We start from the raw sequence: 24,833 nt of genomic DNA, 5'->3' as shown, positions 1-24,833 counted from the left end.
GTGGCTGCATCATGTTATGGGTTTGCTTGTCATCAGCAAGTACTAGGGAGTGTTTTTGGGATAAAAAATAAACTGAATGAGTTAAGCACAGGCAAAACTCTAGAGGAAAACCTGGTTCCGTCTGCTTTCCACCAGACACTGGGAGATTAATTAATCTTTCAGCAGGACAATAACCTAAAACACAAGAACATATCTACACTAGGGTTGCTTACCAAGAAGACAGTGAATATGTTCCTGAGTGGCTGAGTTAGTTTTTACTTAAATTTACTTTACAATCTATGGCAAGACCTGAAAATGGTTGTCTAGCAATGATCAACAACCAATTTGACAGAGCTTGAAGAATTTAAAAAAGAATAAATGGGCAAATGTTTCACAATCCAGGTGTGGAAAGCTCTTAAGCCGTGCTCACATTAGCTGTTTGAAGTGACTCAAATCCAATTTTTTGGCATATCTGATTTGAATCTGTTATTTTTCCTGCAGTCTGAACAGCCAAGAAAAGCACATGGAATCGGATATTTCAAGCCACAATTCAAACCACCTTCGTAGGTGGTTTGGGGTCCTTTACAAATCTGATTCCTGGCCATGTGACTTGTGTCTGAATGGTCAAATCTGATTTATTTTCCCTCAAGAAGCTTTTTAGACTGTCATTTGGCATATCTTGTTGCTTGCTAGCTACTCTGTTGACAGTTTGACAGGAACATGTGGTAGTTAATTAGCTTGTTAATTGTTTACAAACAAATTAGTGAATGTGCTAGAACGCTAAAGAGCTACCCAGCTAGCTAGTTGACTGCCTTGACTAGCCAAAAAGGTCTCAATTTGAAAGTTGGATAATCTTATCCTTTGAGGCTTTAAAAGTATTCTTACACCAGGATTTTGAACATTCAAAGCAACTGGGAAACGTCCATGGCAGGCATTGTTGTCACCTTAGCTTGCTACATAACTTCTGAGTGATAGGGCGGCAGGTAGCTTAGTGGTTAAGAGCGTTTCTGGTTCTAATCCCAGAGCCGACTAGGTGAAAAATCTGATGATGTGCCCTTGAGCAAGGCACTTAACCCTAATTGCTCCTGTAAATAGCTCTGGATAAGAGCATCTGCTAAATGACTAAAATGTAAAATAGGAAGAATGAGCACCACCACCAATAAGCCTACACTACTGCACACACACCCATCATTACTAATGACAACTAGCGTAGCCAGGTCATCAAATGACTGCTGTCTGAACACACACAAATCCGATTTGGTCACTTGTAACTTGCCGTTTGAACAGTCAGTATTCCAAAACTGATTTGAGCATTAAGACCTGTAGTATGAACAAGGCTTTAGAGACTTACCCAGAAAGACTCACAGCTGTAATTGCTGCCAAAGGTGCTTCTACAAAGTATTGACTCAGGGGTGTGGATACTTATGTAAATTAGATATTTCTGCATTTCATTTACAAGAAATTTGCCAAGAAATTGTAAAAACATGTTTTCAATTTGTCATTATGGGTTAGTGTGTAAAAAATATATAAAAAAATGATTTCAGGCTGTAACAAAATGTGATAAGTCAAGGGGTATGAATACTATCTGAAAGCACTGTACGGCACGGACAACAGTTGTGTGTGTGAGCCGATCGCTCTGGGATACATTCAGCACCCCCCACAACACCGACCCATGACGTTTGATAATAAATATGTTATTAGCTGCATCTTGTGAAGAGAAGCATCCTCAGGCTGAATATCACACCACCATCAGGATGCCAATGATACCATAGAAGCTCACCCAACCCAACGTCCTCTCTAAACACACCGTGAGGGAAGTCAAGGCCTACCAGAGCCATAGATAATGGGCTTGTTCCACAGCGGATGATGTCTGACTGATCTACAAATCACCTTGCATCATATAGAACTACTTATTATTATTTGTAGATCAGTCAGTCAGTCACAATTTGCCCACAATGGATCACGGATATGATGCTCTCAAACACAGCCAATGTTACAGTCATGGAACATTGGTGCCAACGTGGAGGACAGTGTGTGGAACATGTATATCGAAATTAAAGCATAAAATAGTTTATTCAATCATAACATCACTCAACAAAGCTCATATTGATAATTTAATTAGACCAATCTATTCACACGTGACACACAGCTTTTAACATTCATCGGGGCATTAATTCTATGATGCTGCTCTCCATTCTCTTTGACTGAGTGTCACTTAGGGACACATATCCTTAGCAACAGAGGTCTTTCTCCTTCTCTGTTGCTCTCTTCAGCATACAGAACTCTCAGGGGACGTCTCCATGGTGACAAGGAAAGCCCCACGCATTGGCAAGGCAACCAAAGATAAAACGACAAAGAGATTTTCCACCAAGCGGCTTGTTTTAGAGTGGGTTGATTAGTGTGTGTGTGTGTGTGTGGTTGATGTTCAGAGTTGTTTGAGACCAGAGTGGTTCTGGTGAGCTGTCCTTGGCATCCTGACTCTCCTCTTTACAGTCCAGTTGAGTCTGGTTCAGTTCTAAACTTCGGCTGTTTGGCCCAGTTCACTTCGCAATTTCCTCAGCAATGGCCTTCCCCATCTTATCCTTCACATACGCCCCTTTCTGCCAATCAGACTTCAGCTCCAGCCACTCATAGTATGGCACCTAGGGAGGGACAGAAAGTATAGATTCAGGGAATTGTCTATCAATAACACTCTTTACCTTGCAATACTATAACTGACATACACCCAGTAGTGTTTTTATGCAAATCAGTTTTGGAGACAATCTAGGGGTTTTTCTCATTTGGGCAAAAGTCCGTCCTCCGTCTTCTCTCCTCCATGACCCGGAATCCGATAAGTGGTCGAGGAGTGTGTCAATTCGTTAGTAGGCAAACGGAAGAGTGCTCTCCCCTCCTCGATAGACACCTTTCATTAAGGATACTCATGTGTATCCTACCACAGAAAAGTTTTGAAATCTGCCACACACCCTTTGAATCAGCTTTTGTTTTGTCAGTGGAGAAAAACATGCACATGTTTAAAAACGATATGCTAGGGCCTCCAGAGTGGCGCAGCGGTCTAAGGTACTGCATCGCAGTGCTTGAGGCGTCACTATAGACCCGGGTTCGATCCCAGACTGTCACAGCCGGCCATGACCGGGAGACCCATGAGGCGGCGCACAATTGGCCTAGCGTCGTCCGGGTTAGGGGAGGGTTTGTCCTTGTCCCATTGCGCTCTAGCGACTCCTTGTGGCGGGCCGGGCGCCTGCAAGCTGACTTCTGTTGTACGGTGTTTCCTCCGACACATTGGTGCAGCTGACTTCTGGGTTAAGCGAGCAGTGCGGCTTGGCAGGGTCGTGTTTCGGAGGACGCATGGCTCTCGACCTTCGCCTCTCCTGAGTCCATACGGGAGTTGCAGCGATGGAACAAGACTGTAACTACCAATTAGATATCACGAAAATGGGGTAAAAGTACAACAAAATAAAAAAATATATATTTACTACCGTTCAAAAGTTTGGGGTCACTTAGACATTTCCTTGTTTTCGAAAGAAAAGCAATTTTTTTGTACATTAAAATAACATCAAATTGATCAGAAATAGTGTAGACATTGTTAATGTGGTAAACACCAGTCTCAAAGTCAACAGTGAAGAGGCGACTCCGGGATGCTGATCTAGGCAGAGTTGCAAAGAAAAAGTCCAGTGTCTGTGTTCTTCTGCCCATCTTAATCTTTTATTTTTATTGGCCAGTCTGAGATATGGCCTTTTCTTTGCAACTCTGCCTAGAAGGTCAGCATCCCGGAGTCGCATATGTGAGGCGTCTGTTTCTCAAACTAGACACTAATGTATTTGTCCTCTTGCTCAGTTGTGCACCGGGGCCTCCCACTCCTCTTTCTATTCTGGTTAGAGCCAGTTTGCGCTGTTCTGTGAAGGGAGTAGTACACAACGTTGTACGAGATCTTCAGTTTCTTGGCAATTTCTCGCATGGAATAGCCTTCATTTCTCAGAACAAGAATAGACTGACGAGTTTCAGAAGAAAGTTATTTGTTTCTGGCCATTTTGAGTCTGTAATCGAACCCACAATTGCTGATGCTCCAACTAGTCTCAAGAAGGCCAGTTTTATTGCTTCTTTAAATCAGCACAACAGTTTTCAGCTGTGCTAACATAACAGCAAACAGGTTTTCTAATGATCAATTAGCCTTTTAAAATGATAAACTTGGATTAGCAAACACAACGTGCCATTGGAACACAGGACTGATTGTTGCTGATAATTGCCTCTGTACGCCTATGGAGATATTCCATTAAAAATCAGCAGTTTCCAGCTACAATAGCCATTTACAACATTAACAATGTCTACACTGTATTTCTGATCAACTTGATGTTATTTTAATGGACAAAACAAATTGCTTTTCTTTTGAACACCTACTCATTCAAGGGTTTTTCTTTATTTTTACTATTTTCTACATTGTAGAATAATAGTGAAGACATCAACACTTAAATAACACATATGGAATCATGTAGTAACCAAAAAAAGTGTTAAACAAAACAAAATATATTTTATATTTGAGATTCTTCAAATAGTCATCCTTTGCCTTGATGATAGCTTTGCACACACTTGGCATTCTCTCAACTAGCTTCATGCATTTCAATTAACAGGTGTGCCTCCTTAAAAGTTTTAATTTGTGGAATTTATTTCCTTCTTAATGAGTTTGAGACAATCAATTGTGTTGTGACAAGGTAGGGGGGTTGGGGGGGGTATACAGAAGATAGCCCTATTTGGTAAAAGACCAAGTCCATATTATGGCAATAACAGCTCAAATAAGCAAAGAGAAACAACAGACCATCATTACTTTAAGACATGAAGGTCAGTCAATATGGAACATTTCAAGAACTTTGAAAGTTTCTTCATGTGCAGTCGCAAAAACACCATCAAGCGCTATGATAAAACTGGCTCTCATGAGGACCGCCACAGGAAAGGAAGACCCAGAGTTACCTCTGCTGCAGAGGATAAGTTCATTAGAGTTACCAGCCTCAGAAATTGCAGCCCAAATAAATGCTTCACAGAGTTCAAGTAACAGACACATCTCAACATCAACTGTTCAGAGGAGACTGCGTGAATCAGGCCTTCATGGTCAAATTGCTGCAAAGGAACAACTACTAAAGGACATCAATAATAAGAAGAGACTTGCTTGGGCCAAGAAACACAAGCAATGGACATTAGACAGGTGGGAATCTGTCCTTTGGTCTGGAGTCCAAATTGGAGATTTTTGGTTCCAACCGCCGTGTCTTTGTGAGACGCGGTGTGGGTGAACGGATGATCTCTGCATGTGTATTTCCCACCGTAAAGCATGGAGGAGGTGGTGTTATGGTGTGGGGGTGCTTTTCTGGTGACACTGTCTGTGATTTATTTAGAATTCAAGGCACACTTAACCAGTATGGCTACCACAGCATTCTGCAGCGATACGCCATCCCATCTGGTTTGGGCTTAGTGGGACTATCATTTGTTTTTCAACAGGAAAATGACCCAACACACCTCCAGGCTGTGTAAGGGCTATTTTACCAAGAAGGAGAGTGATGGAGTGCGGCATCAGATGACCTGGCTTCCACAATCGCCCGACCTCAACCAAATTGAATGGTTTGGGATGAGTCGGACCGCAGAGTGAAGGAAAAGCAGCCAACAAGTGCTCAACATGTGGGAACTCCTTCAAGACTGTTGGAAAAGCATTCCAGGTGAAGCCGGTTGAGAGAATGCCAAGAGTGTGCAAAGCTGTCATCAAGGCAAAGGGTGGCTATTTGAAGTATATTTTGATTTGTACTACATGATTCCATGTGTTATTTCATAGTTTTGATGTCTTCACTATTATTCTAAAATGTAGAAAATAGTAAAAATAAAGAAAAACCCTTGAATGAGTAGGTGTGTCCAAACTTTTGACTGGTATTGTATATACAGTATATATGTAAATGAAATAAAATGAACGATATGCTCCTTGTTGTTCTATTTATAAAAAGTATTGCACAACTACCTAATTTGTTTTGATCACTTTACACATATATTTTGGGATCCACCACTGTAAACGTCATTTCCCTAATGACGCACGAGTGGAGAAGGACAATCTCATTTCAAGCAAGTGCATTTCCTTCCACGTTCCCTCTCCTCACCGACTCTTCTCGATTAACTTTGACCTTTTTCAAAAGAAGGCGAAAGGGGAGGGAGGAGAGAGGACACAGGAGGTGAACAAATCAAATTGATAAAAGGCCTAAGTCTGAAAGTCCGTCTCAGGTAAGCTCTGTGGCCTAGTTTACCCAGCATGCACCACAGAGCTCTCAGGCTAACGCAATTGGCCTAGATAAGAGAGAGCGGTAAGATTGGCTAACGTGATTGTCCTAGATGAGAGAGAGAGAGAGAGCTGGGATTGGCTAAGGAGCTTGGCCTAGATGAGACAGAGCTGCTTCTGCTATTCTCCTGGCTCCTGACTGACTATCAGGCCTTTTTATAATTGGCATCCTTCAGGGAGACAGACCAGCCTGGCCCCGCATGATGCAGCATTACATCAGCATTAGATCACTTTCTATAGCATTAGCTAGCCAACTTTAGCATCATAAGGTACACCGCTAGCCAGCATTAGCCACTAGGGTTGTCACGATACCAGTATCACTATACTTTGAAGTATCGTGGCAAGGAAACGAAACATGAGGCAGAGTTAATTTCTTGAGGAAAACTGTTTTCTAAAGCAGGAAACAAACATGGTTTGGTAGTAGGTGCACCGATTTGTGTGTCAAGAACTGCAACGCTGCTGGGTTTTTTACGCTCAACAGTTTCCTGTGTGTATCAAGAATGGTCCACCACCCAAAGGACATCCAGCCAACTTGACACAACTATGGGAAGCATTGGAGTCAACATGGGCACTTTCCCTGTGGAACACTTTTGACACCTTGTAGAGTCCATGTCACGACGAATTGAGGCTGTTCTGAGGCGTTTTAACTTCAGAAGACTGCTGTGCTGTGTGTGTGTTGCTGTGAGGCAATGAGCTTCGGGCAGTGTAATGCAGTAATGCTGTGTCCATCCCGATCCAGGGAGAGAGAAGCCCAAGTCCACCTGATCTCCCCCAGGAAAGAGGCTTGTTCTGGTGATTCCACCCCAGAGTGTCTGGCCTGGGGTGGAGAGTGGTGAGTATGCTGTGGTTGGGGTTTGTGTGTGTGCGATGGACAGTGACTGTCATAATGACTGCCAGAATGTCTCTTTCAGTCCACCTCCATCACTCCCTCTCTCCTTGTCATCCCTCCATACCTCTACAAGGATAAAACCAGCCAGTTGGAGGTGCCGTCTCATCATGGTGAATCGTCCCAGCAGATCTTTACTCCTGGAGCCATAGTTAGGAAACTCCCAGGTCAGGAACGCTAATCTGCGGAGAGAGATAGAGACTGTCAGAACACACACACTTCAAATCTAATTTTATTTGTCACATGCGCCGAATACAACAATGCAGTTCATGAAATAGAGTTAAGAAAATATTTACTGAATAAACTAAAGTAAAAAATTAAATAAAAAGTAACACAAAATAACAATAACAAGGCTATATACAGGGGGTACCGGTACCGAGTCAATGTGCGGGGGCACAGGTTAGTCGAGGTAATTTGTACATGTAGGTAGGGGTAAAGTGACTATGCATAGATAATAAACAACAAGTAGCAGCAGTGTAAAAACAAAGGGGGGGGTTGTCAATGTAAATAGTCTGGGTGGTCATTCATCCCTCACCTGCGTGCCCCCTCAGGTAAGGGCTTGGCTCCACCTCCTCCAGGCAGGTGAGGGGCCGTCAGGGTCACCAGGTCCATTGGCTTATTCTCACTGTCCACCACCAGCTCGCCATCTGATTGGACACAACACGTCAGTCACCTGTTGTTCCAGCCATGCAGTGTTTATGTGTGTGTGCGTGTACTCACCTATGGTCCAGCCGTATATAGTGTTGACCCCGGTACGTAGGGCCTCTGCTTTCCCCCCCACCAGATTATCCAGGGCCCCCTTCAGCCCAGTCTGTAGAGGGGAGAGAGGGGAGTCCCGGCCTAGGGTAGAGGGAAGCAACATGGCCTCTGTAGGCAGGGTGGAGGACGGAGACTCTGGGTGTTCTAACTGGAGGGTAGCAATGATGTGGAGGAGCTTCAGGCGATAGTTCTCCACTCGAGACAGACTGCCTTCTGAAAAACAGAAATATACCAACGCAACATAAAATCAGCAGAATCACTCAAGTCTGTACAGCTGAGAAAGCACAGGGCTATGAACACAGGGACCACATTAACGTCAGTGGATCAGTCCTATGCTGCCATCTCCTGAGGTGGACCAGTACTAGAGTGTGTGTGTGTTTACCTGAGAGTTTGGCAACATGTGTGTGTTGAGTGAGGGCTGTAATGTGCTGGGTCTTGGCCTGCTGTAACACACACAGAGACCACACCACGTCTGTCTGCAGGAACGCCTCCAGGCTGGGGAGAACGCCATCCAGGGCAGAGTGGACCTACACACACACACACACACACAGGAGACAGTTGATAAACACAGACTACATTCTGGGAAGGTACTCTAGTCAAAAGCCTCTTCTCCTCATCAGCCAACGTTGATAGAAATGTTATGTGCAGCACTGACATGACTCTACATGACTGAGAAACCCATCTGTTCTACACACTATTTATCCTTGAGTATAGCATAAGGTAAATAAACAAACACAAATTGCTACTCTCATTGTTTACCTTCTTGTAGAACTCCTCCCCCTTGCTGGGCTGGAAGTTGAGCCTGGCCAATGACATGAGCAGGTTACAGAGCTGCAGTGTGCTGTACTTCTGACTGTTCACGCTGTAGTGCTGAATAGTTTTTTAATCAAACAAAGGAAGAAAATAAGAGCGGATAAGTTAAAGCAATATTGGTTAATCAAGAGGGCTAGGCGATTATCCCATCAGTTTGAGTCGTGTTTAGGGGTGTCTGAGTGTGTGCGGACCTCAGCGAATGCCTCAAACAATGGGAAATGGAGCCACTTGAGGAAGGCTAGTGATTTGGCGCAGCGAGTGACATCGGCAGAACTAATCTCTGGCATCCTGGGTAACAACTCGGCTGCCAATCGCTGGAAGACCTGGGAGTGGTGGAAATTCAACTTCCCTGAGAGAGAGAGAGAGAGAGAGAGAGAGAGAGAGAGAGAGAGAGAGATAATTTAAAGCCCCCATGCAGTCTTTGTAATTGTATTTTTAAATTATCACTGTGTGTTCATTTAATGAATTTTTTAAATAATTTATTTCCCTGAACCTCCTTTGGCCCTTGAAATGCTGTCCGATTGTGTGGGCATTAGGAAATGTTAAGATATTTACATACACAGCCCTGATTGGCTGGTCTAGAGCACACCACTTACCCAGATGAACAGTCATTGGTCTATTATAATTAGATCACATTGTGACATCATGATGTGGGCCAAAAGTTCCATCCCACCTGAACAGGCTGAAATTCCAGGGGCCCTCATTTATCAACCGTGCGTACATTTCTTACTAAATTCTGCCGTACTTGGAGATTCTAGGATTTGCGTGCACCTCAAATTATTGGGATTTATCAAACTGTCACAGGCAAGCAACATATACACGTTTTCATTGATATATCAGAGCCATATTATACAGTCATTGGCCAGTCTATTACAGTGGCTTGCGAAAGTATTCACCCCTCCCCCCCAACATTTTTCCTATTTTGTTGCCTTACAACCTGAAATTAAAATAGATTTTTTGGGGGTTTGTATCATTTGATTTACACAACATGCCTACCACTTTGAAGATGCACATTTTATTTATTTATAGTAAAACAAACAAGAAATAAGACAAAAAAAAAGACAACTTGAGCTGCATAACTATTCACCCCCCCAAAGTCAATACTTTGTAGAGCCACCTTTTGCAGCAATTACAGCTGCAAGTCTCTTGGGGTATGTTTCTATAAGCTTGGCAGATCTAGCCACTGGGATTTTTGCCCATTCTTCAAGGCAAAACTGCTCCAGCTCCTTCAAGTTGGATGGGTTCCGCTGGTGTACAGCAATCTTTAAGTCATACCACAGATTCTCAATTGGATTGAGGTCTGGGCTTTGACTAGGCCATTCCAATACATTTAAATGTTTCCCCTTAAACCACTTGAGTGTTGCTTTAGCAGTATTGTTAGGGTCACTGTCCTGCTGGAAGGTGAACCTCCGTCCCAGTCTCAAGTCTCTGGAAGACTGAAACAGGTTTCCCTCAAGAATTTCCCTGTATTTAGCGCCATCCATCATTCCTTCAATTCTGACCAGTTTCCCAGTCCCTGCCGATGAAAAACATCCCCACAGCATGATGCTGCCACCACCATGCTTCACTGTGGGGATGGTGTTCTCGGAGTGATGAGAGGTGTTGGGCTAGCGCCTGACATACCGTTTTCCTTGATGGCCAAAATGCTAAATTTTAGTCTCATCTGACCAGAGTACCTTCTTCCATAAGTTTGGAGAGTCTCCCACATGCCTTTTGGCAAAAACCAAACGTGTTTGCTTATTTTTTTCTTTAAGCAATGGCTTTTTTCTGACTACTCTTCCGTAAAGCCCAGCTCTGTGGAGTGTACGGCTTAAAGTGGTCCTATGGACAGATACTCCAATCTCCGCTGTGGAGCTTTGCAGCTCCTTCAGGGTTATCTTTAGTCTCTTTGTTGCCTCTCTGATTAACGCCCTCCTTGCCTGGTCCGTGAGTTTTGGTGGGCGGCCCTCTCTTGGCAGGTTTGTTGTGGTGCCATATTCTTTCAATTTTTTAATAATGGATTTAATGGTGCTCCTTGGGATGTTTCTGATAAAAACATTTTAACCCAAGCCTGATCTTTACTTCTCCACAACTTTGTCCCTGACCTGTTTGGAGAGCTCCTTGGTCTTCATGGTGCCGCTTGCTTGGTGGTACCCCTTGCTTAGTGGTGTTGCAGACTCTGGGGCCGTTCAGAACAGGTGTATATATACTGAGATCATGTGACACTTAGATTGCACACAGGTGGACTTCACAATAATTATGTGACTTCTGAAGGTAATTGGTTGCACCAGATCTTATTTAGGGGCTTCATAGCAAAGGGGGTGAATACATATGCACACCACTTTTCCGTTATTTTTAGATTTTTTTTTCTTCACTTCACCAATTTGGACTATTTTGTGTATGTCCATTACATGAAATCCAAATAAAAATCCATTTAAATTACAGGTTGTAATGCAACAAAATAGGAAAAACGCCAAGGGGGATGAATACTTTTGCAAGGCACTGTAGGTACACCCGTCTAGTACGGGGTCAGAACCCCCTTAGCCTCCAGAACAGCCTGAATTCATTGGGGCATGGCGTTCATTTGTTGCTCAATTAGTATCAAGGGACCTAACGTGTCCACAAAAACATTCCCCACACCAGTACACCACCACCACCAACCTGTACCGTTGACACCAGGCGGGATGGTTCCATGGACTCATGATGCTTACGCCAAACACTTCCCCTATAAAATCTGAGATTTTTCCCCCAAATGTTGTTTGATATTTTCCCAAATTATGTTCTCTGTTTAATTTTTCACTCTTAAAATTACAATTCTTCATAGAGAACCAACGAAATTCGACATTCTGAGTCCATGTCAATACTTGAATCACATCAGAAGATATTTGCGGTGGAACAAACAGAATTGTTTGCTGAGCTACTCATATGTGGGCTGCGAGCTACTGCGATCGACCTGTTGGGAGACCCCTGCCCTAGACACTGTCGTGCGTGAAAAGCCCAGGAGGGCTGCCGTCACCGACGATCATACCACGCTCAAAGTCCCTTAGGTTACACGTTTTGACTGTCTGTAGGAGCGATCCATTTTCGTGAAAGGGGTGGTGTACCTATTAAACTCGTAACAGTGTATTTGTGCAGTTGTGAACGAGCACCAAAACCCCGCCTGGAAAACACCCTTCATTCACCTTTTATGGTAACAAAAACACCCTCCATTCACCTTTTATGGTAACAAAAACACCCTCCATTCAACTTTTATGGTAACAAAAACACCCTCATTTGCTGTATGATTTGGAGATTTTGGAACTGGGCCATGATAGTTCCTAAAAGAAAGCTCAATGGCAAATGTGATCACATTTCTGTAGAGGTGTGGGCAAAACAGAAATGCATGCTGTCTAGCAAGTGCCAAACACTGGCCACACATTCTGCAAGATTGATTTTCCTTTCGAATAATTTTAAAGTAAATGCTACTTCTGTGCAAAACACAAACTGTTGTTCAATATTTTGTTTATCAATACATGATTGTGTTTATATGTCCTGCCTTGGTATAGGCTCTGAAATTAAATAGGCAAGGCTATGATGTTGCGCTCCTAATCCTATCGCACATCAATACTGTAGCCCACCCATACTGTCATAGGCTACCGGCCTATTTACTTTCGAGCATGGTTGGCTATTGAATGAGCGATGGATAAATGGTAGCCTAACATTTGTTATGTAGCGGGAATAAACCAGTCATGTCAGAAAAGGAGATTATGATTTAGGGCTATATAATAAAAGTAAAATAAATATATTAGTCGAAATGCTGCTATGTGATCTTCTTACCAAGGCAAATGCATATGTTTTATCATTAGGCCAAGGTTTTAATGTTTTTTTTTTAGCCAACCATTATTATAATTCCTGTGCATCAAACACCTCCACTTCCCCCAAAATAACAATATTTGCTTGCAATACAGTTGATCAACCACTAGAAGTTGTGTGCAGGCATGGTTTGAGATTTGCGTGGAAATGCACACACTTTCCCATCAAGCTCAAAATGGATAAATACCAACCTTTGTGGGAAAACTGGTGCAGGCAAGGTTTAGTCCTTTTTTTGCGCACGCACCTTCATAAATGAGGCCACAGGCATTTCTTTCAAACAGCTCTTACACAAAAAGGGCATATCATAATTTTCACAATTTCAGAGTGTTATTTGAACCTCAGTGTGGAAATATCATTTTAACAAACAGCAAAAAATGTTTACTGCACTGCCCCTTTAAATCTGTTGAAATACAGAAAGACTCACAGCTGAAATATCAGTTGACCGCAGGTAGTTTGTTAGGTAGATTGTTAACAAAGATGGAGAATTTTTCTTATTTTTTATTTTGCCGTTATTTAAATAGGCAAGTCAGTTAAGAACAAATTCTTATTTACAATGGACGGCCTACACCGGCCAAACCCGGACGACGCCGGGTCAACTGTGCGCTGCCCTATGGGACTCCCAATCACGGCCGGTTGTGATACAGCCTGGAATCGAACCAGGGGGTCTGTAGTGACGCCTCAAGCACTGAGATGCAGTGCCTTAGACCGCTGCGCCACTCGGGAGAATAACAATGGTACCAGCATTCAACCCTGTGGCACATCCTTTTACAACTCCAGATTATTGTGTGTGTGCATTATTGCTGAACAATTAAACAGACATTTCGATTATGTTCGGTTTTTAAACAACTTATTCACCTACATCGATTCAATTATTTGAATTCCATTTCGTTCCGTTTTTTTCTGTGAGCTCAATGCGCACATTGCACAGATTCTCTAGAGGAAAAAAAAGTATGCCTTAATTACTTTGAAGAACTACACATTAGTGATTTTGTCAGACAGCATAGGCAGCAGCTCTATGGAGATGAGATGACTTGAAATGAAATAATAAAGTCATCAAATAAAAAAAATGTAATATACACAACTGAAATATTTTAGTAAAGAGTGTGTGTGTGTGTGTACCATATGCGTAGGCGAGGTCCAACAGTAGTGGTGTGGTAAGGTCTGTTGAGGGTTTCTGTAGGAGGTGGTAGGACAGAGCTCTGAGCAGAGGCACTGACCGGCGTCCCTGAGACGCCAGAGACACACACACCCTGCGGATATCCTCTGCCCCAAACCCTTCAGCTAGCTCTAACGCCTGGGGTAGGAACAGAGAGGGGAGACGGAGAGAAAAGAAAAGGAGTATTGGGTTGAGAGAGATTTGTTGATGGTGGCAGTTACAGTTACACTCCGCTATATATTTATTTGGACAGTGAAGCAGACATTTCAAAACTTGGCTGTATACTCCAGCATTTTGGATTTTGAGATAAATGTTTCATATGAGCCAACAGTACAGAATGTCACCTTTTATTTGAGGTTATTTTCATACATACAGTGGGGAGGAAAAGTATTTAGTCAGCCACCAATTGTGCAAGTTCTCCCACTTAAAAAGATGAGAGAGGCCTGTAATTTTCATCATAGGTACACGTCAACTATGACAGACAAATTGAAAAAAAAACATTGTAGGATTTTTAATGAATTTATTTGCAAATTATGGTGGAAAATAAGCATTTGGTCACCTACAAACAAGCAAGATTTCTGGCTCTCACAGACCTGTAACTTCTTCTTTAAGGGGCTCCTCTGTCCTCCACTCGTTACCTGTATTAATGGCACCTGTTTGAACTTGTTATCAGTATAAAAGACACCTGTCCACAACCTCAAACAGTCACACTCCAAACTCCACTATGGCCAAGACCAAAGAGCTGTCAAAGGACACCAGAAACAAAATTGTAGACCTGCACAAGGCTGGGAAGACTGAATCTGCAATAGGTAAGCAGCTTGGTTTGAAGAAATCAACTGTGGGAGCAATTATTAGGAAATGGAAGACATACATGACCACTGATAATCTCCCTCGATCTGGGGCTCCGCGCAAGATCTTACCCCGTGGGGTCAAAATGATCACAAGAACGGTGAGCAAAAATCCCAGAACCACACAGGGGGACCTAGTGAATGACCTGCAGAGAGCTGGGACCAAAGTAACAAAGCCTACCATCAGTAACACACTACGCCGCCAGGGACTCAAATCCTGCAGTGCCAGACGTGTCCCCCTGCTTAAGCCAGTACATGTCCAGGCCTGTCTGAAGTTTGCTAGAGTGCATTTGGATGATCCAGAAGAGGATTGGGAGAATGTCATATGGTCAGATGAAACCAAAATAGAACTTTTTGGTAAAAACAACTCGTCGTGTTTGGAGGACAAAGAATGCTGAGTTGCATCCAAAGAACACCATACCTACTGTGAAGCATGGGGGTGGAAACATCATGCTTTGGGGCTGTTTTTCTGCAAAGGGACCAGGACGACTGATCCATGAAAAGGAAAGAATGAATGGGGCCATGTATCGTGAGATTTTTTGTGAAAACCTCCTTCCATCAGCAAGGGCATTGAAGATGAAACGTGGCTGGGTCTTTCAGCATGACAATGATCCCAAACACACCGGCCGGGCAACGAAGGAGTGGCTTCGTAAGAAGCATTTCAAGGTCCTGGAGTGGCCTAGCCAGTCTCCAGATCTCAACCCCATAGAAAATCTTTGGAGGGAGTTGAAAGTCTGTGTTGCCCAGTGACAGCCCCAAAACATCTCTGCTCTAGAGGAGATCTGCATGGAGGAATGGGCCAAAATACCAGCAACAGTGTGTGAAAACCTTGTGAAGACTTACAGAAAACATTTGACCTGTGTCATTGCCAACAAAGGGTATAACAAAGTATTGAGAAACTTTTGTTATTGACCAAATACTTATTTTCCACCATAATTTGCAAATAAATTCATAAAAAATCCTACAATGTGATTTTCTGGATTTTTTCTTCTCATTTTGTCTGTCATAGTTGACGTGTACATATGATGAAAATTACAGGCCTCTCTCATCTTTTTAAGTGGGAGAACTTGCACAATTGGTGGCTGACTAAATACTTTTTTTCCCCACTATCTGTTTTCCCGTTTAGAAATGAAAGCACTATGTATCTAGTCTGCCCATGTGAAGAAGTATTTGGACAAATTCACTTATACAGTAGTGTATCAAAGTTATTAAAAAGTTTAGCATTTGGTCCCATATTCCTTGAACGCAATGACTTCATCAAGCTTGTGGCTCTACAAACGTTCCGTAGCCGATGTGATGAAGATCTTTAAACAGGTTAGCATTCACAAGGCCACAGGGCCAGACGGATTACCAGGACGCGTACCAGCTGGCAAGTGTCTTCACAGACATTTTAAACCTCTCCCTGACCCAGTCTGTAATCCCTACATGTTTCAAGTAGGGTTGAGCAGTATCCAGATTTTTATATCGTCATACCGTCCTTCTCTCACCCTGGGATTTACGGTATTACCGGCTTAGTACACAATGAAGCCTCTATTACCAGAATGCTAACAAAATTAACAAAAGTAATAGCGAATTTCCATGGAGCCTGCTAGCTAAATATGCTAACGATAGCAAACTAAAATAAAATGAATTGCAAAGACAGGCAATCCAGCTCATAAAGTTAGACATATACAGTGGGGAGAACAAGTATTTGATACACTGCCGATTTTGCAGGTTTTCCTACTTACAAAGCATGTAGAGGTCTGTAATTTTTATCATAGGTACACTTCAACTGTGAGAGACGGAATCTAAAACAAAAATCCAGAAAATCACATTGTATGATTTTTAAGTAATTAATTTGCATTTTATTGCATGACATAAGTATTTGATCACCTACCAACCAGTAAGAATTCCGGCTCTCACAGACCTGTTAGTTTTTCTTTAAGAAGCCCTCCTGTTCTCCACTCATTACCTGTATTAACTGCACCTGTTTGAACTCATTACCTGTATAAAAGACACCTGTCCACACACTCAATCAAACAGACTCCAACAACTCCAAAATGGCCAAGACCAGAGAGCTGTGTAAGGACATCAGGGATAAAATTGTAGACCTGCACAAGGCTGGGATGGGCTACAGGACAATAGGCAAGCAGCTTGGTGAGAAGGCAACAACTGTTGGCGCAATTATTAGAAAATGGAAGAAGTTCAAGATGACGGTCAAATCACCCTCGGTCTGGGGCTCCATGCAAGATCTCAACTCGTGGGGCATCAATGATAATGAGGAAGGTGAGGGATCAGCCCAGAACTACACGGCAGGACCTGGTCAATGACCTGAAGAGAGCTGGGACCACAGTCTCAAAGAAAACCATTAGTAACACACTACGCCGTCATGGATTAAAATCCTGCAGCGCACGCAAGGTCCCCCTGCTCAAGCCAGCGCATATCCAGGCCTGTCTGAAGTTTGCCAATGACCATCTGGATGATCCAGAGGAGGAATGGGAGAAGGTCATGTGGTCTGATGAGACAAAAATAGAGCTTTTTGGTCTAAACTCCACTCGCCGTGTTTGGAGGAAGAAGAAGGATGAGTACAACCCCAAGAACACCATCCCAACCGTGAAGCATGGAGGTGGAAACATCATTCTTTGGGGATGCTTTTCTGCAAAGGGGACAGGACGACTGCACCGTATTGAGGGGAGGATGGATGGGGCCATTTATCGCGAGATCTTGGCCAACAACCTCCTTCCCTCAGTAAGAGCATTGAAGATGGGTCGTGGCTGGGTCTTCCAGCATGACAACGACCCAAAACACACAACTAAGGAGTGGCTCCGTAAGAAGCATCTCAAGGTCCTGGAGTGGCCTAGCCAGTCTCCAGACCTGAACCCAATAGAAAATCTTTGGAGGGAGCTGAAAGTCCGTATTGCCCAGCGACAGCCCCGAAACCTGAAGGATCTGGAGAAGGTTTGTATGGAGGAGTGGGCCAAAATCCCTGCTGCAGTGTGTGCAAACCTGGTCAAGACCTACAGGAAACGTATGATCTCTGTAATTGCAAACAAAGGTTTCTGTACCAAATATTAAGTTCTGCTTTTCTGATGTATCAAATACTTATGTCATGCAATAAAATGCAAATGAATTACTTAAAAATCACAGTGTGATTTTCTGGATTTTTGTTTTAGATTCCGTCTCTCACAGTTGAAGTGTACCTATGATAAAAATTACAGACCTCTACATGCTTTGTAAGTAGGAAAACCTGCAAATTCGGCAGTGTATCAAATACTTGTTCTCCCCACTGTACAGTTGAAGTCAGAAGTTTATATACACCTTAGCCAAATACATTTAAACTCAGTTTTTCACAATTCCTGACATTTAATCCTAGTAAAATTCCCTGTCTTAGGTCAGTTAGGATCACCACTTCATTTTAAGAATGTGAAATGTCAGAATAATAGTAGAGAGAATGATTTAATTCAGCTTTCATTTCTTTCATCACATTCCCAGTGGGTCAAACGTTTACATACACTCAATTAGTATTTGGTAGCATTGCCTTTAAATTGTTTAACTTGGGTCAAACGTTTCGGGTAGTCTTCCACAAGCTTCCCACAATAAGTTGGGTGAATTTTGGCCCATTCCTCCTGACAGAGCTGGTGTAACTGAGTCAGGTTTGTAGGCCACCTTGCTCGCACACGCCTTTTCAGTTCTTTCCACAAATGTTCTATAGGATTGAGGTCAGGGCTTTGTGATGGCCACTCCAATACCTTGACTTTGTTGTCCTTAAGCCATTTTGCCACAGCTTTGAAAGTATGCTTGGGGTCATTGTCCATTTGGAAGACCCATTTGCGACCAAGCTTGAACTTCCTGACTGATGTCTTCAGATGTTGCTTCAATATATCCACCTAATTTTCCTTCCTCATGATGCCATCTATTTTGTGAAGTGCACCAGTCCCTCCTGCAGCAAAGCACCCCCACAGCATGATGCTGCCACCCCCGTGCTTCACGGTTGGGATGGTGTTCTTCAGCTTGCAAGTACCCCCTTTTTCCTCCAAACATAACGATGGTCATTATGGCCAAACAGTTCTATTTTAGTTTCATCGACCAGAGGACATTTCCACAAAAAGTACGATCTTTGTCCCCATGTGCAGTTGCAAACCGTAGTCTGGCTTTTTTATGGCGGTTTTGGAGCAGCGGCTTCTTCCTTGCTGAGCGGCCTTTCAGGTTATGTCGATATAGGACTCGTTTTACTGTGGATATAGATACATTTGTACCCGTTTCCTCCAGCATCTTCACAAGGTCCTTTGCTGTTCTGGGATTGATTTGAACTTTTCGCACCAAAGTACGTTCATCTCTAGGAGACAGAATGCGTCTCCTTCCTAAGCGGTATGATGGATGCGTGGTCCCATGGTGTTTATTCTTGTGTACTATTGTTTGTACAGATGAACGCAGTACCTTCAGGCATTTGGAAATTGCTCCCAAGGATGAACCAGACTTGTGGAGGTCTTGGCTGATTTCTTTAGATTTTCCCATGATGTCAAGCAAAGAGGCACTGAGTTTGAAGGTAGGCCTTGAAATACATCCACAGGTACACCTCCAATTGACTCAAATTATGTCAATTAGCCTATCAGAAGCTTCTAAAGCCATGACATAATTTTCTGGAATTTTCCAAGCTGTTTGAAGGCACAGTCAACTTAGTGTATGTAAACTTCTGACCCACTGGAATTGTGATACATTTAATTATAAGTGAAATAATCTGTCTGTAAACAATTGTTGGAAAAATTACTTGTGTCATGCACAAAGTAGATGTCCTAACCGACTTGCCAAAACTATAGTTTGTTAACAAGACATTTGTTGAGTGGTTGAAAAACAAGTTAATGACTCCAACCTTAGTGTATGTAAACTTCTGACTTCAACTGTATAGGCAGGATCTTCCGAAATGTCATTTTTGGTGAGTTTGAACATTTACAAGCGGGTGTGAACGAGAGACATTGTGCAAATGAACAAAGTTGACGCATGCTCGTCTGAAGGAAGAACAGTAACCTCTAACCTCTCACGTTAGCATTTTTTTGGGGGTATGATCTTTGTGCCTCTAACCTCCTCACTCACCATTATTCACGATTCATTCATGACTGTCCATAATCATGGTAGCATCCATATGAATGTAGAAGTGTTCAGAAACATCTATTCTTACTTACATTAAAAGTGACTCCAAAATGGCACAAGACATTATTCACCATTCAGTTCCTATTGGGCAAAACATAATCCAAAACACAACCAAAACAAACCGCAAATGCATCCAACAAGTTTGTAGAGTCTCCAGCTTGATATAGTCTATGGATGGGCATGAGTAGTCGTGTACTCGAACGGACGTCAAATCTCGATCTTTAACCAGAGATTTTTTAAAAATCAAATACTGTAAAACTATTCGGTAGAATGTGCTTTGTGGCTGCCCGAACAGGGAATTAACATTTTGGCCCGAAAAAAATGGAAATGTTTTCTTGAAGACAAAGTTAATTTGCTTTGACTCTAATGTTCCATTTGTACATGTGCATTTGCTGGGCACAACAACAAAAAACCAAGCCAAGCACCACACAGTTCTTCTCCCTAAATTCCCTTTCCCCTCCGTGTTCATTCACTCAATTGCGTTCCGACCGCTCCCTACACACACGAGTACTGAGCATGCACACAAGCTCTTGTTAGGCCTACAGAAAGAAATCTCTAGAAAAAAATGTATCTAACTGATGGGATACACAAGCTACATTCCTTGCCAAATGACGACAGTTTTATCACAAATTCTAAATGGACTGGTTGATTGATGTTGGAAAATATGTGTTCCAACAACGAGCTGCAGTTTTGGAGTAATTGTGTCCAGTCTATTTTCCGCTTAGGCTACTTTGTGAACTGCTAGTGCCATTTAGAATTGTTTAGCCTAGGCTATAACCACCCTAAAACATAGACAGGTTCCACACTGAAAATACACAAAAACATCAGTTTGATAAAGTTAAAGAGCGGGCCTACTCACCAAACAGACGTTGTGGCCATAATTCATCACCTTGCAGTGTTCATTATGGAATTGTTAATCCAATTACAAAATTCCAAAGAACAGGCAAAATAAACTAAATAGAACATCTGTATATTGAAAAGACAGATTTAGAAAAATATATTTCATATTGCCAAATTGAGCCCTGCTTCAAATGATCAAGCTTTGAGAAAAACTGTTCCAGACCCAATCACTTCGCAGTGGCAACTTTTTTCATTTTGAAAAAAATATTCTGTTCTATTTTATTCTGTTATATTACATAATGTTTTTTTACTATAAAATAGGTCTCTTGACTGTGATAAGGGCTCGGGAAATAAGAGCATCTTGTCTGCTAAATTAACAAAGCAAGCCTATGCCATTGCACAGCCATATGCTTCTACAAGCAAGCGCCACTGCTAAGGTTACTGCCTTTTTGAAGAGCATGTTCCATGACACAATATAACCAGTTGATCAGTTAATCTTAAATGGTACTTGCTTTTTTATTGACTGAATATGGGGCAATTTAGCATTTAGGATTTGTTATCTGTAATGGTTATGATAAATGTGGCATTGTCGAGCACTGTTGGCATTGGCCTATAGATAAATGCGCACATTTCTTTCCAGTGTGGGCCTTCTGTTCTAAAAAAAGATATATCTTTTTTTTCATTTGAGTACTCGGGAAAAATAATGTGAGTATTTGAACAGTCAAAAAATGTCAAATGCCCATCCCTAATCATTGCGTGCAAGGAATATGGTGAACAATAGTACTAAACTTGACTTCTTCAATACACTATAAGTCAATTTGTCCAAATACGTATGACTTTTTCAAATGGAGGGACGAGATACATAAGGTGCTTTCATTTCTAAACAGTCAAACAGGTACAGTACCAGTCAAAAGTTTGGACACATCCACTCATTCCAGGGTTTTTCTTATTTTCTACATTGTAGAATAGTGAAGACATCAAAACTATGAAATAACACATATGGAATCATGTAGTAACCAAAGAAGTGTTAAACAAATCAAAATATATTTTATACTTGAAATTCTTCAAAGTAGCCACCGTTTGCCTTGATGACAGCTTTGAACACGCTTGGCATTCTCTCAACCAGCTTCATGAGGTAGTCACCTGGAATACATTTCAATTAACAGGTGTGCCTCCTTAAAATTGAATTTGTGGAATTTCTTTCCTTCTTAATGCGTTTGAGCCAATCAGTTGTGTTGTGACAAGGTAGGGGTGGTATACAGAAGACAGCCCTATTTGGTAAAAGACCAAGTCCATATTATGGAAATAACAGCTCAAATAAGCAAAGAGATACGACAGTTCATCATTACTTTAAGACATGAAGGTCAGTCAATACGGAACATTTCAAGAACTTTGAAAGTTTCTTCATGTGCAGTCGCAAAAAACATCAAGCGCTATGATGAAACTGGCTCTCATGAGGACCGCCACAGGAAAGGAAGACCCAGAGTTACCTCTGCTGCAGAGGATAAGTTCATTAGAGTTAACTGCACCTCAGATTGCAGCCCAAATAAATGCTTCACAGAGTTCAAGTAACAGACACATCTCAACATCAACTGTTCAGAAGAGACTGCGTGAATCAGGCCTTCATGGTCGAATTGCTGCAAAGAAACCACTACTAAAGGACACCAATAATAAGAAGATACTTGCTTGGGCCAAGAAATAAGAGCAACAGACATTAGACCGGTAGAAATCTGTCCTTTGGTCTGATGAGTCCAAATTTGAGATTTTTGGTTCCAACCGCCGTGTCTTTGTGAGACGCAGGGTATGTGAATGGATGATCTCCGCATGTGTGGTTCCCACCGTGAAACATGGAGGAGGTGTGATGGTGTGGGGGTGCTTTGCTGCTGACACTGTCTGTGATTTATTTAGAATTCAAGGCACACTTAACCAGCATGGCTACCACAGCATTCCGCAGCGATACGCCATCCCATCTGGTTTGCGCTTAGTGGGACTATAATTAGTTTTTCAACAGGAAAATGACTGCAGAGTGAAGGAAAAGCAGCCAACAAGTGCTCAGCATATGTGGGAACTCCTTCAAGACTGTTGGAAAAGCATTCCTCATGAAGCTGGTTGAGAGAATGCCAAGAGTGTAGAAAGCTGTCATCAAGGCAAAGGGTGGCTACTTTGAAGAATCTAAAATATATTTAGATTTCTTGAACACTTTTTGGGTTACTACATGATTCCATACGTGTCATTTCATAGTTTTGATGTCTTCACTATTATTCTACAATGTAGAAAATAGTAAAAATTAAGAAAAACCCTTGAATGAGTAGGTGTGTCCAAACTTTGACTGGTACTGTATGTATGAAAATACCCTCATATAAAAGCAAACATTCTGTACTGTCGCTTAATATGAAACATTCTGTCTCAAATCTAAAATGCTGCAGTATAGTGACAATTTTATTGATTTGTATTCACTGTCATAATACATATGGACGGTAGTGTATGTCTATTTGATAACTTAGTATGTGTAGTGTGGGGTTAGTAGTATAGGTGCTTGTTACCTTATCCTCCAGTCTGTCCATCAGCCCAGGACTGAGGTGTCCAGCCCTAGCCATCAGGATACTGACTGTTCTGGTGTCAGCGATCTCAGTCCAGCGGAGCTCCAGCTGTTTCAGCGCTGCGCTCACCAGCGCCACCTCCATCTGACCCTTCCGCCCTGCTCCCCAATCTGCCAGGAAAGCCAGCTGTTTGTAGGAGAGTCTGCGTACGCGCCACAGCACCTCTGTCTGGATGGAGCGTTGTACTGCAGCTGTAGGAGGAACACCCAGAGCAGAGAGGGAGCGCAGCAGAGAGACCAGTGTACCGTTCCACACTGACGCTACCTGGGGGAAGAGATACATACACACGGTCAATTTACACACACTCAAAGAAACTCTCAGAGAGCACCGAAAGATTATGTGAATATTTTGAGCCGCCCTCTGCCCTAAATGTAACCTGCCCCATGTCTCTTGCTTTCTCCCCTCCTTCCCATCTCCATCCTCCTCTCAATCCTCCTCCCCTCTCCATCCTCCCTATATCTACCCTCACCTTTCCTCATCCTACCTGTCCCCTGCCCCTTCTTACTAGCCCCTCTCCTACCTGTGCAGTAACAGTGTCCATTATGTCCAGCAGTCTGGGATCAGTCAGCAGCTCAAATTGATCAATTTTAGCCCCACCTTTCTCTCTCCCAGCCAATCTGACAAGCTGAACCAGAGTCTTAGCCGCCTGATTGGCCTTTCCTCCTTGTGCCACCCACGCCTGCAGGACATCCTGTGGAGACTGGGCCCTCTCTAAGAGCTCATCCAGTTGGGTGCGTTTGGGCTCGATGGGGTACTCATCTTTGACCAAACTCCTGCCGTCACACAGCCCCCTTCCCACAGGCTGTCGCCAGGCCTGGGCCCACAGTGGCTCTGCTGGTCCAGCTGCAGGGGTAGGCAGGCGGGCAGCGGTGGCTGAGGCCTGGGGGGAGGCCCTGGGGAGGAGACGGGCACATCGGCCCAGCAGACGGCTGGTCATGGAGGAATAGAGAGCAGCACGATACCAGAGAGAGCAGCGAGAAACCTATTCACAATACAGCAGCCAGAGTCACCATGCTAACACCTGAGAGAGAGAGAGAGAGAGAGAGAGAGAGAGAGAGTTAATTCAAGAGAGAGTGAATATCACTCAGTGGTTCTCATCTTTTTTTGGTTTCTGAACTTACAATCACATTTTGCTATGCCCGAACAACCCCCTCATGTGCAACTTTATGATAAGGACTTTATAATAAGGATATGTTCTTATTCTACGTAATCTGCCGGTCTTGGGCTGCTTTCAACAAGTTTAGCTTAGCTATCTTGTAAGCTTTAGCAATTAGCAACAGTAACGCAGTGATTGTGTGTTGTGTAACATAACATTGTGTCAACAATCGTGTAGCCTGTACTACTACAAGCAAAACATTTGCAGGAAATCAATGAACAGACATGGTTGTGGCAACTACTCATAGTAGACTGAACTGAATTAACGTTCCTAGCAACATTTCTGTCTCAAAAGCTGAGCTGCCATCAAGCTTATTCTGACCTTGCCGACTAGGAGATGTGCCGTTCTAGCTATTACAATTATGAAACTCACAGACTGGCAACATTCACCAACTACACCTGTGACGGGTCTTATGGAGATATAAATACATATAGCTGCAATTTCTATCTTTAAAGGACTGTTCTTACCTTGATAAATAACATCGATAGCTAGTGTTAGAAGACGCAGGCGACATTCACATGGAGCTATCAGAAA

At 42.8% G+C, this 24,833-nt stretch overlaps 1 protein-coding gene across 1 annotated transcript; it reads right to left on the bottom strand.

Annotated features, from left to right (window-relative positions):
• Window positions 1-2,033: 2,033 nt before the first annotated feature.
• Window positions 2,034-24,833, bottom strand: LOC311117809 (FAST kinase domain-containing protein 4-like). The gene is made up of 11 exons (XM_084192718.1): window positions 24,767-24,833; window positions 23,664-24,164; window positions 23,087-23,407; window positions 13,692-13,866; window positions 8,933-9,090; window positions 8,688-8,798; window positions 8,311-8,455; window positions 7,890-8,141; window positions 7,705-7,816; window positions 7,237-7,351; window positions 2,034-2,621 (listed from the first exon to the last, which is right to left on the bottom strand). Exons 2-11 carry the CDS (start codon window positions 24,078-24,080, stop codon window positions 2,520-2,522), a joined length of 1,908 nt encoding a protein of 635 aa, XP_084048844.1. The 5' UTR covers window positions 24,081-24,164; window positions 24,767-24,833; the 3' UTR covers window positions 2,034-2,519.

Source organism: Coregonus lavaretus, assembly GCF_964263955.1.
Source record: "Coregonus lavaretus genome assembly, contig: HAP1_SCAFFOLD_3116, whole genome shotgun sequence".
Lineage (NCBI taxonomy): Eukaryota > Metazoa > Chordata > Actinopteri > Salmoniformes > Salmonidae > Coregonus > Coregonus lavaretus.
This window is presented reverse-complemented; position numbering and strand designations above follow the sequence as displayed.

Excerpts from the sequence above, each read along its gene's own strand:
- LOC311117809 (XM_084192718.1), bottom strand. The coding sequence starts at position 24,080 with ATGACCAGCCGTCTGCTGGGCCGATGTGCCCGTCTCCTCCCCAGGGCC. Across the intron at positions 23,408-23,663 it reads TGGACACTGTTACTGCACAG|GTAGCGTCAGTGTGGAACGG; the intron begins GTAGGAGAGGGG and ends CTCTTCCCCCAG. Across the intron at positions 8,142-8,310 it reads ACATGTTGCCAAACTCTCAG|AAGGCAGTCTGTCTCGAGTG; the intron begins GTAAACACACAC and ends TCTGTTTTTCAG.